Genomic DNA, 13,398 nt, shown 5'->3' with positions numbered 1-13,398 from the left:
AATCAGCTGCCGCCGCCCCGCCCGCCTCGGCCAATCGGAATGCCCGGCGCGGGGCACGCGCGCTGCGGGCCTGGCGGGGGGCGTGGCCGGCGGTGCGCGTGCGCGGGGCGGGCGCGGGGAGCGCGGAGCGGTGCGGGACTCAGTCACGCCGTGTGGGACCCACTCGGTGTGTGCGGGGCTCACTCACTGTGCGCCGGGCTCTGTGCGCATCGCGGAGCCGGCCGCTGCCGCCGTGTCCCATGTCGGCTCCGTTCGAGGAGCGCAGCGGGGTGGTGCCCTGCGTGACGCCCTGGGGCCGCTGGTACCAGACGTTGGAGGAGGTGTTCATCGAGGTGCGCGTCCCGCCGGGCACCCGCGCCAAGGACGTGCGCTGCAGCCTGCGGAGCCGGCACATCGCCCTGGCCGTGGGCGGGCAGGAACTGCTGCAGGTACCGCGGGCAGCCGGGCAGCGGGCCAGCGGCCCGTCCGACGCGTAGGCCGCGGGGCGCCGGGGGGCACGAGCTCAGTTGGGTTATAAAATACCTGAGATCACCGAGTCCAGCCTGAGACCGAGCACTGTGTCAGCCGGCCGCGGGCTTTCCTTAGACACATCCCGGGACTGTGACTGTGCCACCTCCCCGGGAGCTCGATCCGAGGTCTGTCACATTTTCTGTGAAATTTCTTCCTGATGTCCGGCCCAGACCTGCCCTGGCACAGCTTAGACTGTGTCCTCATGTACTGTCATCAGTCGCCTGGGAGAAGGTTTGCACACCTGTGCCTTGTGGTGCCTCTCTTCTTTATCCCGGGTTTGGTACATTAAAAATGGCATTCTTTGGAAACAGTTTTGTTCACCTGCACGAGGTTTTACAGATGGCGCCTGTCCTCCAGTACCTGGAAAGAGAGCTGGAGAGGGGCTTTTTACAAGGCCGTGTAGTGATTGGACAAGGGGAAAGGCTTTAAACTGTTAGAAGAAAGTGTTATATTGGATATTAGGAAGAAATTCTTCCCTGTGCAGGTGGGGAGGCCCTGGCACAGGATGCACATAGGAGCTGTGGATGCCCCATACCTGGAAGTGTTCAAGGCCAGGTTGGACAGAGCTTGGAGCAACCTGGGATAGTGGAAGGTGTCCCTGCCCAGGGCAGGGAGCTGGAGTTAAACTTTAAGGTCTCTTTCAATCCAATCGATTCTGTGATTCTATGAAAAATAAAAATACAAATTCACATGGGTTTTAATGTGATTGTGGACAGCATTTCAGTGCACAGCTTTAATTGCTCCAGAAGGCAAAAAAAAAAAAAAAAAACCCAAAAAAACCTAAAACAAAACCAACAAAAACCCAGCCTAAAGACAGATTTACTTTACTTTCATTTATAATGAACTGCTCATACTACCTGTATCCTGCACCAGAGCTAGATGTTACTCCTGGCAAAACCACTTGCGTTTTCATGACAAGATTGTTAAAAATGGCATTTCCTGCTGAGAAACACAAGCCTTTTCAATGACTCCAGATACTGAAACAAGGTATTAAATGCTTCAGTTAAAAAAAATAATTGCGTAATAAGCAATAATTCTTTGACAGGCTACATGCAAGTGTATACTTGTCGGGCCAGGTCACCCTATTCATTTTCAGCAGAATACAAGGTGGCTAAGTTGTGAGTAAAACTTGATAACTCAATGTGAACTGTATGCTGAAAAGGTTTTACTGATTTGTAATATTGTACCTGTCTTTTTCAGGGTAAACTTTTTGACTCTACAGTAACTGATGAAGGAACATGGACCTTAGGTAATAATCTACATCTGAAGTGACATTATAAAGACAGTAAAACTTTCCAGTAGACACTGCAGAATAATTTACCTTCTTTTTATTAATGGGAAAGATTACTTTCTTCCCATAGCTTTGTAAAAAGGCAAGTCATTAATGCTGGATTAAGGAACTGAGGTATTAAAAAACCACTTGAGACTAAGCTTAATGAGAAAATGCCACATCCTGGAAGGTCCTAATCAATGGGTTGCGAACATTTCCATATAATGAGAAGTTTTTTCCAAACCTTCATGTAAAGGTAAACAGTTATGGTAGAGCTGCGTGGTCTATGACTCTCCATATTTACTACTCTTTATTACATTTTTTGAATGAATGACTAAATCTACAGTCCAAGAGAATAAGAAAGAAATTTTAAAGTTCCTACATATAATGAGGAAAAAAAGCATATTGGGCTATTATAGCATAAATACTGTAAAGTATTCTGATTATTTTGGGATTTGGCAATTGTATTTGTGGACTGTGCTTCTCAGTGTTTTCCCATGAAGGGTTTTCTTTTCCACTCAATATTTATATTAAATATTTATTGATAATTTAGTAATTTAAGGATTAAAATTTAAATACACATTGTGAAGTGAAGCCCAGTCTTTATCAGTATGCAAATAATCTTCAAAATACACTTTTAATGCTGCAGTTATTCACTTCAGTAGAACTGAACACCCTGCAATGCACATTTACTTTGAAACATGCTTCCAATAAATTCTCTGTGGCCGTACACACTCTGTTTAAATAATTATCTGTTCATATGTTGCTAAAACTTAGTTCTGGCTTTTGTTCGTAATAACTCTCTGTAAAGCCTGACCTTAAATTTTTCATTATTGCCTTAGCAAAGTTGTCTATATTAATAGACTAAATATTTGTTGTGAACATCTCCAATAGGTTACTTTATGCTTGCAATAGAAGTACTTATGAACTGTGTTTAATCCCTTAAAACAGCTTCAGCATCTTACAGGCCAGAAGGGGAGAGATGACAGTACAGGCTATCTTTGCTTCAGCCTTTTTTCTCTTGTTAATGTTTATTTATTTATCAAGAACTATGTTGGCATTGGCATTAAGAATTTAAATTACTTCACTTCTTGTGCTTGTTAATGGTGAATTCACCAAACCAAGAAAAGAACCAGCATGTAGGACTGAGTTTAAAGTTGCTCTGTGTGTTTTCATTCAACAGAAGACAGGCAGCTGATACGAATTGTTCTAATGAAGACAAATAGAGATGCTGGAAATTGTTGGACCTCTCTGTTAGAAAATGAATATGCTGCTGATCCTTGGGTACAGGACCAGATGCAAAGGAAACTTACACTGGAGCGATTCCAAAGAGAAGTAAGTTAAAGCACCATAATTAATCCTTTTATGTTTTGTTAGCACACAGAGGTTATGGCCAGGAAAGCTGAGCAAATGCCATGGAAATATATGCTTTAGTTCAATATCTATAAAATGCTTTTACAAGGTTTTATCTCCGTGCTTTGAAGAGATTATTCTGTCTGCACTCTGTCTGCAGGGTTTGTGATAAGTTCGGGTGAGTTTGGAGGTGCTATTGCTGTTTTGGTAATTGCATCTTCCTAACAACTTTTCACTTGTTAGGCTACACACAACTTCTGTTATTATCTAGAATTATGACAAAGCCATATTTACAATAAAATTTGAACATCAAATTCTACTTGTTTATAATGTAAGATGGAGTGCAGTAGTTCGCCGGAAAAGATGCTCCTTGCACTTTTACTAAAATTGCCTAAATTGTTTTGCTATATCTTTGGTACACAACTGTTCCTGTACATGTCTGCAGAGGTGCAGAATTACAACATTTTATGTGCCAGCTGAATCAGCAGGCTATGTACTGCGGCAGAGAACAGCAGTTTTATGAACCTTGTAATCCATCAGGGCACATACTTAGATTTTCAAAAGGCAGTTTCAAAGGACACCAGAAGCCAGATCTCGTTCTTAAACTTTCCTTAAAATTTCTTTTCTGGCAGATCTGACTACTTGCTAAGTAAGAACAGCATTACAAAGTCACTTCAGCAGCAGGCAACCAAACTGTGACAATGCAGAGTTTGTTGATGCATGTTCCAAGAATTGCAGTGCTGTGATAAATGTGTGACAAGTTGATTGTTACATGTTCTTATTACAATGGCAGAATATTAGCAAAAAGCAATTTCGTTTTTTTTTCTTTGTGGGTTGTCTGGGATTTTTTAAAGCACTTTTATTTTAAATAGTTTACTTACTAAACAGTTTTTAATTTTACTTCCATCAGAACCCTGGGTTTGACTTCAGTGGGGCAGAAATTTCTGGAAACTACAGCAAAGGAGGACCAGACTTTTCTAGTCTTGAAAAGTGAACTTTTTATATGTGACCCTTTAGACAAATTACAATTTACAGTTAAGGACTGGAATCATGTAACTGTTGAAGACTTCAGTGATCTCTTCAGCGGATTGTTGTCAAAAGTAATTACTTCAGTGAAGAGAAAGAAGATCTTTTCCAGCAGACTGAAGACAAAATGTTACCAGCTGATTTATAAGCTGTGATAACTTTAAGATACTAAGGCACAAACTATAGAGAAAAGTGTACATAAAAAGTAACGTCTTTAAGCAGAATGTTTGGTTTGGATGGTTTTTTTCTTTTTAGAAACACTATAGTAAACGAATCAGTTATAAATCTACCATTTGTCTTAATGCAAGGATTAAGGATTCTTACTCTTGCTTATGTGCACTTGGGAAGGAATCTCCCCATGCACCAGGCTGGGGCTGATCTGCTGGAGAGCAGCTCTGTGGAGAAGGACCTTGGGGTCCTGGTGGACAACGAGCTGTCCCTGAGCCTGCAGTGCCCTTGGGACAAGGCCAATTATATCCTGGGGTGAATCAGGAAGAACACTGCCAGAAGGTCACGGCGGTGATCCTGCCCCTCTGGTCAGCCATGGTGAGGCCAGATCTGGAGTGCTGTGTCCAGTTGGGCTGCTCAAGATGAGAGGGACATGGAGCTCCTGGAGCGAGTCCAGCAAAGGCTGTGGAAGGGATCCAAGGACATCCCTACAAGGAAAGGCTTTGGGAGCTGGGTGGAGCTCTTCAGCCTCCAGAGGAGATACAGCTGAGAGGGGACCTCATCCCTGTCTGTCCCTGTCTGCAGGGACAGCTCAGAGCAGGGACCAGACTCTGCTCCATGGAGCCCAGCAACAGCACAAGGCAATGGGCACAAACCAACCAACCTTTTTTAAGACCAACCTATTGGATGTGGGAGAGAACTCAGTACCCGCAGATGAGGAGGAGGAAGTACTTCACTCTCTTTTCCTCAGTGGGAAGTGCCTCTTTAGTGGGAAGATGCCTTGTCCTCAGGACAGCTGTTGTTCTTGGTTGGTATGTGGTATCAGGGAGCAGAATGGCCCCCCTGTTATCCAGGAGGAGGCAGTCAGAGAACTGCTGAGCTGCTTGGATGTTCATAAATCCATGGGGCCAGATGGGATCCACTCCAGGGTGATGAAGGAGCTGGCAGATGAGCTTGCAAAGCTGTTCATGATTTACCAGCAGTCCTGGCTCACTGGTGAGGTTCCAGATGGCTGGAAGCTGCCCAGTGTGATGCCCATTCACAACACGGGTAGGAAGGAGGATCCTGGCAACTACAGGCCAGTTAGCCTGACCTCCAGTCAGTAAGGTAATGGAACCAGTAAGGTAATGGAACAGTTTATATTGAGTGTCACCACACAGCACTTACAGGATGGCCGGGGTATCAGACCCAGCCAGCACGGGTTTAAGTCATGGTAAGTCATGTCTGACCAACCTGGTCTCCTTTTATGACCAGGTGGAGCTCCTGGTGGATGCAGGAAAGGCTGTGGATGTGTCTGTTTGGACTCCAGCAAGGCCTTTGGCATTGTCTCCCACAGCACACTCCTGGAGAAGCTGCAGCCCATGGCTTGGACAGGAGCACTCTTTGCTGGGTTAAGAACTGGCTGGATGGCCGGGCCCAGAGAGTGGTGGTGGGTGGTGCAGCATCCAGCTCACCTCAGTTTGGGAAGGACATTGAGACGCTGGAGCGCATCCAGAGGAGGCAACGAGGCTGGGAACACAAACCCTGTGAGGAACCACTGAGGGAGCTGGGGGTGTTCAGCCTGGAGAAAAGGAGACACAGGTGGCCTTATCACTCTCTACAACTCCCTGAGGTGGCTGTAGTGAGGTGGGGTTGGGCTCTTTCTCCAGGCAGCACTGACACAACCAGAGGACACAGTGTCAAGCTGTACCAAAGGAAATACAGGTTGGGTATTAGGGAAAAGTTATTTATGGAAAGAGTGATAAAGTTCTGGAATGACTGGCCCGGGGAGGTGGTGGAGTCACCATCCCTGAATATGTTTTAAAGACTGGATATGGCACTCAGTGCCATGGCTTAGTTGAGGTGTCAGGGCATGGGTTGGACTCAATGATCTTGAAGGTCTCTTCCAACCTAGTGATTCTGTGATGCCCAGGAAGTTCCACCTGGACATGAGGAACACTTTCCTGTGCAGTGACTGTGCACAGAACAGGTTTCCCTGAGATGGTATGGAGTCTGCCTTACTGGAGTTAATAAATAAATGTCTGGATGAAATCCAGTGTTATGTGCTCTGGGATGACCCTGCTTGAGCAAGGAGGTGGGACCAGCTGATCCCACCCATGGTACCTTCCAACCTGACCCATTCTGTGATTCACTGCTGAAGAAAAGATATTTTAAGATATTTAGCATTTTCTCGTGTGGCTCCTCCCACGCAGCCTCAACCTCTTATAAAAATAAACTGGGGTGGGGAAAAAAAAAAAATCTGCATTATGTCTTATCTCCTGCCTGAAAATTTTTCTCCAGGTACTGTCCAGGTGTAAGTCACATTTATAGGCTTCCTACTAATATGTTGCATTACATACATTACAGGAAAAAAGCTCCTTAGTTAAGCACATTTCAATGTTTAATTTAAAGGTACATATCTTGAGACAGGACAATTAGAATTGCACACTGCATCCTCTCCCAGTAGGCTGACCACACCTTTGAATCACTTTGCACAGGTCAGCACAATGCCCAGGCAGCAATGACAGGTGTGACAGCCAGTTACATGTTTTGCAGTGCAATCACTCCCATGAGCTCATGAGATTTGATTTGTCCAGTAGAGAGCTTTGGAATGGAGTCCTCTGTAAAAGCTTTAACTAGTCTGAGATATGCAAAGAATGGTTTCCACCTCAGCTGGTGGAAGGGTTGGCTGGCCAACACCTCATCCCACTGTGATCTCTCCTTCTCCGTTCCATCAGTCCCTATAACAATCAGTTTTAACAGCCTACTGCCAACAGCCTCTGTCCCACAGTGATGCAGAATTCAAGAGGACATTAGCAACTCTCCCAGACCCTCTTTTCATCTAACATACAATAACACATTCATTTTACTCACTTCCTTTGTAGCACTAGAAGCATGAATGCCTCAAATATTGACCTGGTCTTCAGAACAAACAGTTGTATTTTACAAAGCTTACCAATAAAGAGATCAGAGTTGAAGCAATCTTCAGTGTTTCTCATCTGGATTACTCCTACACAGAGGCCACAGGGGGGAACTAGCCCTGCTCCTACTGTACCTGTAACAATGTGCCTGTTCAGTATCAGCATTTACCTCTAGTACAGCAAAACTCTGGAAAACTTATGTCAGATTTAGGGCATGAAAGGGTTACATGTAACCCAGTTCTTTGCCTTAGTCCTTCATTGGGTATCACCAAGTTTTTACACTCAATGAGAGTGGCATCAGCAAACTACAGCTCTCACAAAACACTGCAGTTACTGAGGCTGTGCTAGTGACTGTCTTTCCTAAAGGAACACAGTAAAGTTCCTATTTTTTCCTGCTCTACCTACTTGACACGTTCAGTGGGTATCACAGGCTGCTGTTTAATGTGTCTGTGGTAGGAGGCCAGTGCCCATCATGGCAGGAACATGTGGACACAAGGTACTGCCCAAACAGCACACCAGGTGAGCTGGCAGGCATTTGCTGTTGTCATCAATATTGAGTTGGATTAGTCTTTGTTTTCTTAACACACTGCAGCACCGCACTACTGCACATCAGATTTTCCTAGTATTGCATAATACTCAGAAATTGAACCAGGTTTTAGAAATTAATACCTAATTCAGCACCTGCAGTTACTGTAAACCGAGGTTAGATTACACAAACTGCTCTACAAACTCTAAGGTGTTAAAATTCCTTGTACTGGGATTGTGTTATTCCACTGACTAGTGAACAGTCTACCAAGTAAGAATGAAAACTGACACCACATACTGAATTCATCATGAAAAGAACTGGTATTTGCTGGAAGGATCTTTAGTCTGAAATGTTACACGTTCTTTCCATGAGTTGAGCTCTTCATTATTAAGATCGCAGTTCAGACTGTTTCTCAAATATTCTGTGCCAGTTGACAAGGTCACAGGATGGTCTTCCCATTTTATTGTACTCCTGTAAAAAAACCCAAACAAACCAGTCAACTGAAGTGCTTTCTACAAAAGCCAAACAAAGCATGAGATCTTAATGCAGCAAGACAACAGCAAGATGGCTGTTACAAAAAAATGTGTAGCCTCTGGAAGTAAAGTCTAGGTAAGGAAGTTTACCATTTTTAGAGTAAAACAACAGTAACAGGAATAACCGAATTACAGATTTTAGTCCTCACTAAGCAGTTTTACAAGTAAAACTATAAAACTGTCTGTTTTATGTGGCTTAAGTGAACTCATTCTAACAGCCTGGTTTTCTTTTTGGGTAAGAGCAAAGGTTTTTTTCCCCTTTCCCAAGCTTTACTCCACATTGTAGTGTGCATGCGGCCCCAGTGTCTGTAGAACATTTTTGCTACCACAACACACATCAGTTCTTTCTCCAGTGTTCATACATTAATCAGGTTGTCACTTCTTTAGGTACAGCAGTGCTTTAAGCATGAACATGAGAATAGGACAACTATGCTTCTGTTCCATGATTCCAGGAGGAAACCTGTAAGGACCCTAGAGGTAGTTAACAGTAAATTTTACTCCTCCATTACCAGAAGTTTATTTTACAAGGACTTACCTGTTAAGAGGTGGCCTCTGGAATGGTAGGAAGGTGTGTTATTCTGTAGTAGCTATGTTTAAGCTGCCGAGCTGTACGTCCAGACACAATCCATTTTAATTTCTGCACATTTGGTTTGGAACACTTGCTTGAGGAATACTCTGTAAGACACTTCAACACTAGCTCCTTCCAGAAGGTCAATTCTCTGTTGCTTATCTACGTAACAAGACAGAATGTCCTATGTTAACAACTAGCTGAATCTTTACTTTATACGTGAACTTTCAGCTTCTTCAAGACAGGCAGCCATATATCCCAGGCCAAATGAAAAAAACCCAACAAAACATCACAAGAAAGCCACCAAAAAAACCAATATGCCAATGCAACTGTTCCTTCCCCACTGTGTAGACCTTTCCATGCATTTTTCTTCCACCCTCCCCTGAAATTTTATCTGCACATACCTTGGCATGTAACTGTAGAAATTCCAATGCCTCTGTCAACTCCAGCAGTTTCTGTTCTTCTATCTCTAGTGCCAAAATAGACAGGGCCAAGACAGAAGGCTGGAGAAAGAGAAGATGTTTTTAAACACTGCTTTGCTAAGTTTCAGCAGTTTAATTTTCTTTGAACTTTCAAGATGGTTACCTTGGCTTTAGAAAACATGATTCTGCAGTGACAGGCCTTAAGCTGGGTCTCAAGTCTCTCAAAATTAAGGTATTTTCTCCTGTAATAAAAACAGATGAGTGAATCTAGAGGAACGCAAGCTTGATTAAAGCAGCATCCCTCTGGGAACTCAGAGAAGCAGCAAGAATGTTCATTATCTAAACAAAGGCCTCATTTGTCCCAGAACTTCGAGGGTTACATTCAAACAGGTGTTCACTTTTGGCAGTCTCAATGCCAAAAATAAATCTTGTGTTACACTGGGGAAGAGTTGCATTACCAAAGCAGGCTTAACAAGGAATTTCAGTGCTTAGTAGCAAAAGGAATCTTTTTTTAAACTATATTTTGCAATCTTTACAATGAAGCAATACTTCAATGCAGCATAAGCAGAGATTTATTATTCCATCATTATTGAGCAAGTTTGGTTTTTGGCTCAGAGAGCAATACTCCATTTATGCAAACAATATTTAAAATTACAGTAATATTAAAGCACAGATGCTCACATTTATGACAATTATGAGTATAGGGAAGTTTGTGGAATTTCTAAAGTACGGAAAGGCCAATCACTCAAGCAATTTCCCTGCTTATTTTTCTATATTCTACATTTTCTGGTCTTAGGCAGTTATAGCAAAATCAGGATTAGTTATTGTACCTTTCACAGCTTAAATTCTCATGAATGAATGAATGATAGAGCTGTAGAAATTGGAAGGCTGTTATAGCTTTGACTTTCCAACACAATTTCTCCAGTATGATCTTCTCCATTCTCATCATATCAGAAACAGTGAACCTATACTGGCTTATTCGGATTAAGTCAGTGGCCAAGGGCACATTTCTCTCTTCTTCTGATGCCTTCACAGCCAAGTAGAAGCAGCTGAGTCCAACACAGCCCAAGTGTTTAGGCTGTACCTAAAGAAAAGTGAATTGTTATTTTCAAAGAAGAAGGCCTCTGATCAGCTATTACAACATGCAAGTTTCAAACTGTAGGCACCGATCTATTTCATCAAATAATTATGGGAGATAAGTGGTTGTTTTGTTTTTTGGAGATTGAAAACTAAGTCTTTTACTGTACATTATTATCTTAATTTAACCAAACAAACAGATTAATTTAACCAAGAAAACAGTTATGCACTGTAAATTGCATCTATTTATCTAAAAAGCAAGACTGCAGAGCAATTTTGATTGACTTCTTAATAAAGTTCTAAAATAGCCTACTAGGAAGCTTTTAGGACATAAAGTGTTCTACACATTGAGTGATAGTAAAAAACTGGGGGATTACAACTTTATTTTAAGTATATATACACACACATATATATGTACATGAATATATAAATTGTCTTCTTTTATTACACAGACAATGCAGGCCCAATTTTTACTGCTTAACCTGAATGCATAAGTCTTTGAAATTTTCCCATTCATTCCATTTAGCTTTCTCATTTTTGTGTGAACACACAAGCAAAACAAGCTTTTGTTCTTGTCCAAATTGTACTTGTTCAAATCCTGTCTTGTTAAGACAATTTAAAACAACTCGGGTCAGCATATCACATCTGCACAGGAGAATGCAGTGCTAACTAATGTCTGATGAGATTTTAGGTGTTCAACAGCATCTTGATATACACAAGGCTAACTGATAGGCTGAAAAAGCAGTTAAATAAGAAGTAATTTAACTTTTTTTTGTATCTATGCAGCAGGACAGGCACTCTGTCTTGGTCTAAGCCATTAACATGTCCTGTTTCCCAGCACGTGGACATCCTTTAGTTTTTCCTTTTCCAGAGGAAACCTTTCTTAAGAATACCAAAATCTAAACGGACAGCAGAATTTTTTAGCTCTGCACAATCAAGAACCTCTGGAAGGAGCAACCTTTATCCAAACCCAAGACATTCCAGTTTCGAATAGGAACCAGGCTGAGAGCTTACCCTTTAAAAAGCCTTACCTTCATTTTTGACAAGAATCTATCTAAGAAATTCACAGCTAGAGAGAACGTCTCAGTGTGGAAGCCAAAGAACTGAGTCAAGCTGAGGAGATCCTTCACCTCGAAGTCTCGCAGCCGCGCAGTCATTCGCAGGCCATTGTCGTGGGCAGCCTCGAGCAGCCGGAGCCCGGCGGCCCGGGGCTGGGCCCGCAGCTCCTGATCCAGCATCGCGGGCAGCTCCACCACCGGGTCCCGAGCGCCGCCGCTCGCCGGGGTATCGATCATCTGCCACGAGAAACAGCGCCGGCCAGTCAAACAGCTGAAAGGCGGCAAACTCACCAAAACCCCCACAAACTCTACGGCCAAGCTGCGGCAGACCGGGCACACGCACGGAGCTCCCCGAGGCGCCCCCGGGGCACCGCTGGCCCCGCAGCCCAGGGGTGTGAGGGGCACGGCGGGGCCGCGCCCGCGGCGCCTCCCGGGACATGCCCGGGCCTGCCCCTCGCTGCCACGGGGCTGTGCTGGCGGACGGGCGATCTGCGCGCTCCGCCGGGGGACGGAGGGACGAAGCGACAGACGGACGGAGGGACAACGCCCACCCCACGGAAGGGACGGGAGGGGACGGTCCGGACACGGCACGGGGACGTCAAACGTGCAGCCAGCGGGACGGGAACCAGCTGCACGCCCTTACCTTGTCTGTGCGGCCCCGCTCCCCGCCCGGGAGAGGAGAGGCCGGGCGGACGGGCCGGAGTGTCCGGAACGGTAGCGGAGCGGAGCGGAGTCGGGCGGTTGGGACCGGGCTCCGTCGGGCTCCGGCCGGCCCCGCGGCCCCGGCGCGCACCCCCAGCCCGCGAGCCGCCGCCCCGCCCGCGCAGTGGCGCCCTCTGGCGGCCCCGCCGCGCCAGGCCCCGCCCCCGCCATACGGCCCCGCCCCCTCCTGCGCCTGACGGGGCGCGCGGCCGCCCTCCCATCGCCCCTCGGACCGGACCGGACCGGACCGGACCGGACCGGACCGGACCGGACCGGACCGGACCGGACCGGACCGGACCGGACCGGACCGGACCGGCCGGCCCAGGCCGCTGTGATGGTCACGTTCGTTGGGGTACTCGGAACTCCCTGAGCGCCCACCCAGCCCTGATATTGATGCCTTAGGTTTTAACTTTTGTGTTTTTCAGGTTCTGTGCTACTTTAGTGCGTAGTTCTGAGCTTCATATTAAGTGTTGGTAAGCTTTCTTCGCAGAGTAGGGAGACAAAACAATTCCTTCTCTAGCTTGGGACTAAGGACGGCCACCCAGATTTCAGGCCTGAGAGGATGGACAACAACGTGGCCAAACAACGTGGGCTGAAGAGAAAAAAAAACAAGAGCGATGTGACTTCATAACCTAAAGGTGTAATTGGACAATTAACTACAATATGCAAATGGACCAGAACTTATAAAAGTGAAACACCTCGTGACCGGTCATCCATTTTTTGGTGGCCATTTTGGTTCATCTTGGGTGTAGCCCTGGCTGGGCTCTTGTGCTGCCCAAGGTGAATCCATTGAGGCCTTTTAATAAATACCTACTTTATTCTTTAACTCTGTCTAGCCTCTGCTCTAGGTCAGCCTTGATAAGGCACCAGAACAAATGGCTCTTGAAGCATAAATGGCTTCTAAACCCTGGAGTGGCTCCTGGCTAGGTTTCCAGGCCAGGGTAGATGCTCTCCCTCAGGGCTGAAGGGGTTCAGGGTTTTATTGCTCCCACCTCCAGCACTGCTGAAACCTCTCCAGTACAAGGCATTAAAGGGTTCATGTCTTTAACATTCTCCAGCCCCTCTGACAATATATGCATCAAAAGTGATATTCATACTTAACACAGATTTATTGTGGGCTTGTATAATTCTTCCTATCACCTGTGGAAATTAATTAAAATTTTTTTTTATTGGAAGACCCTTTCTACTTTAGAATAACTTCTGTCAGGCAAGACTAGAAGGAAATATAGTTAGAGATGCAGAAGTTTTTAAGAAAAATGTGTTTTTCATAACAAGAGCTTGGATT

The 13,398-nt window shown here is 45.0% G+C and overlaps 2 protein-coding genes across 2 annotated transcripts; one reads left to right on the top strand and one right to left on the bottom strand.

Moving 5' to 3' along the window:
- Positions 1-85: 85 nt before the first annotated feature.
- NUDCD2 (NudC domain containing 2) lies at positions 86-4,383 on the top strand. The gene is made up of 4 exons (XM_059859889.1): positions 86-428; positions 1,711-1,759; positions 2,964-3,115; positions 4,044-4,383. The coding sequence occupies exons 1-4, from the start codon at positions 240-242 to the stop codon at positions 4,125-4,127; spliced, it is 474 nt and encodes a 157-aa protein (XP_059715872.1). The 5' UTR covers positions 86-239; the 3' UTR covers positions 4,128-4,383.
- A 2,302-nt stretch (positions 4,384-6,685) lies between these two features.
- CCNG1 (cyclin G1) lies at positions 6,686-12,229 on the bottom strand. The gene is made up of 7 exons (XM_059859887.1): positions 12,055-12,229; positions 11,385-11,648; positions 10,107-10,360; positions 9,440-9,518; positions 9,259-9,357; positions 8,822-9,016; positions 6,686-8,224 (listed from the first exon to the last, which is right to left on the bottom strand). Exons 2-6 carry the CDS (start codon positions 11,646-11,648, stop codon positions 8,825-8,827), a joined length of 888 nt encoding a protein of 295 aa, XP_059715870.1. The 5' UTR covers positions 12,055-12,229; the 3' UTR covers positions 6,686-8,224; positions 8,822-8,824.
- Positions 12,230-13,398: the final 1,169 nt, after the last annotated feature.

The sequence above is a fragment of the Haemorhous mexicanus genome, chromosome 15 (assembly GCF_027477595.1).
Source record: "Haemorhous mexicanus isolate bHaeMex1 chromosome 15, bHaeMex1.pri, whole genome shotgun sequence".
In the NCBI taxonomy this organism is placed as follows: Eukaryota; Metazoa; Chordata; class Aves; order Passeriformes; family Fringillidae; genus Haemorhous; species Haemorhous mexicanus.
This window is presented reverse-complemented; position numbering and strand designations above follow the sequence as displayed.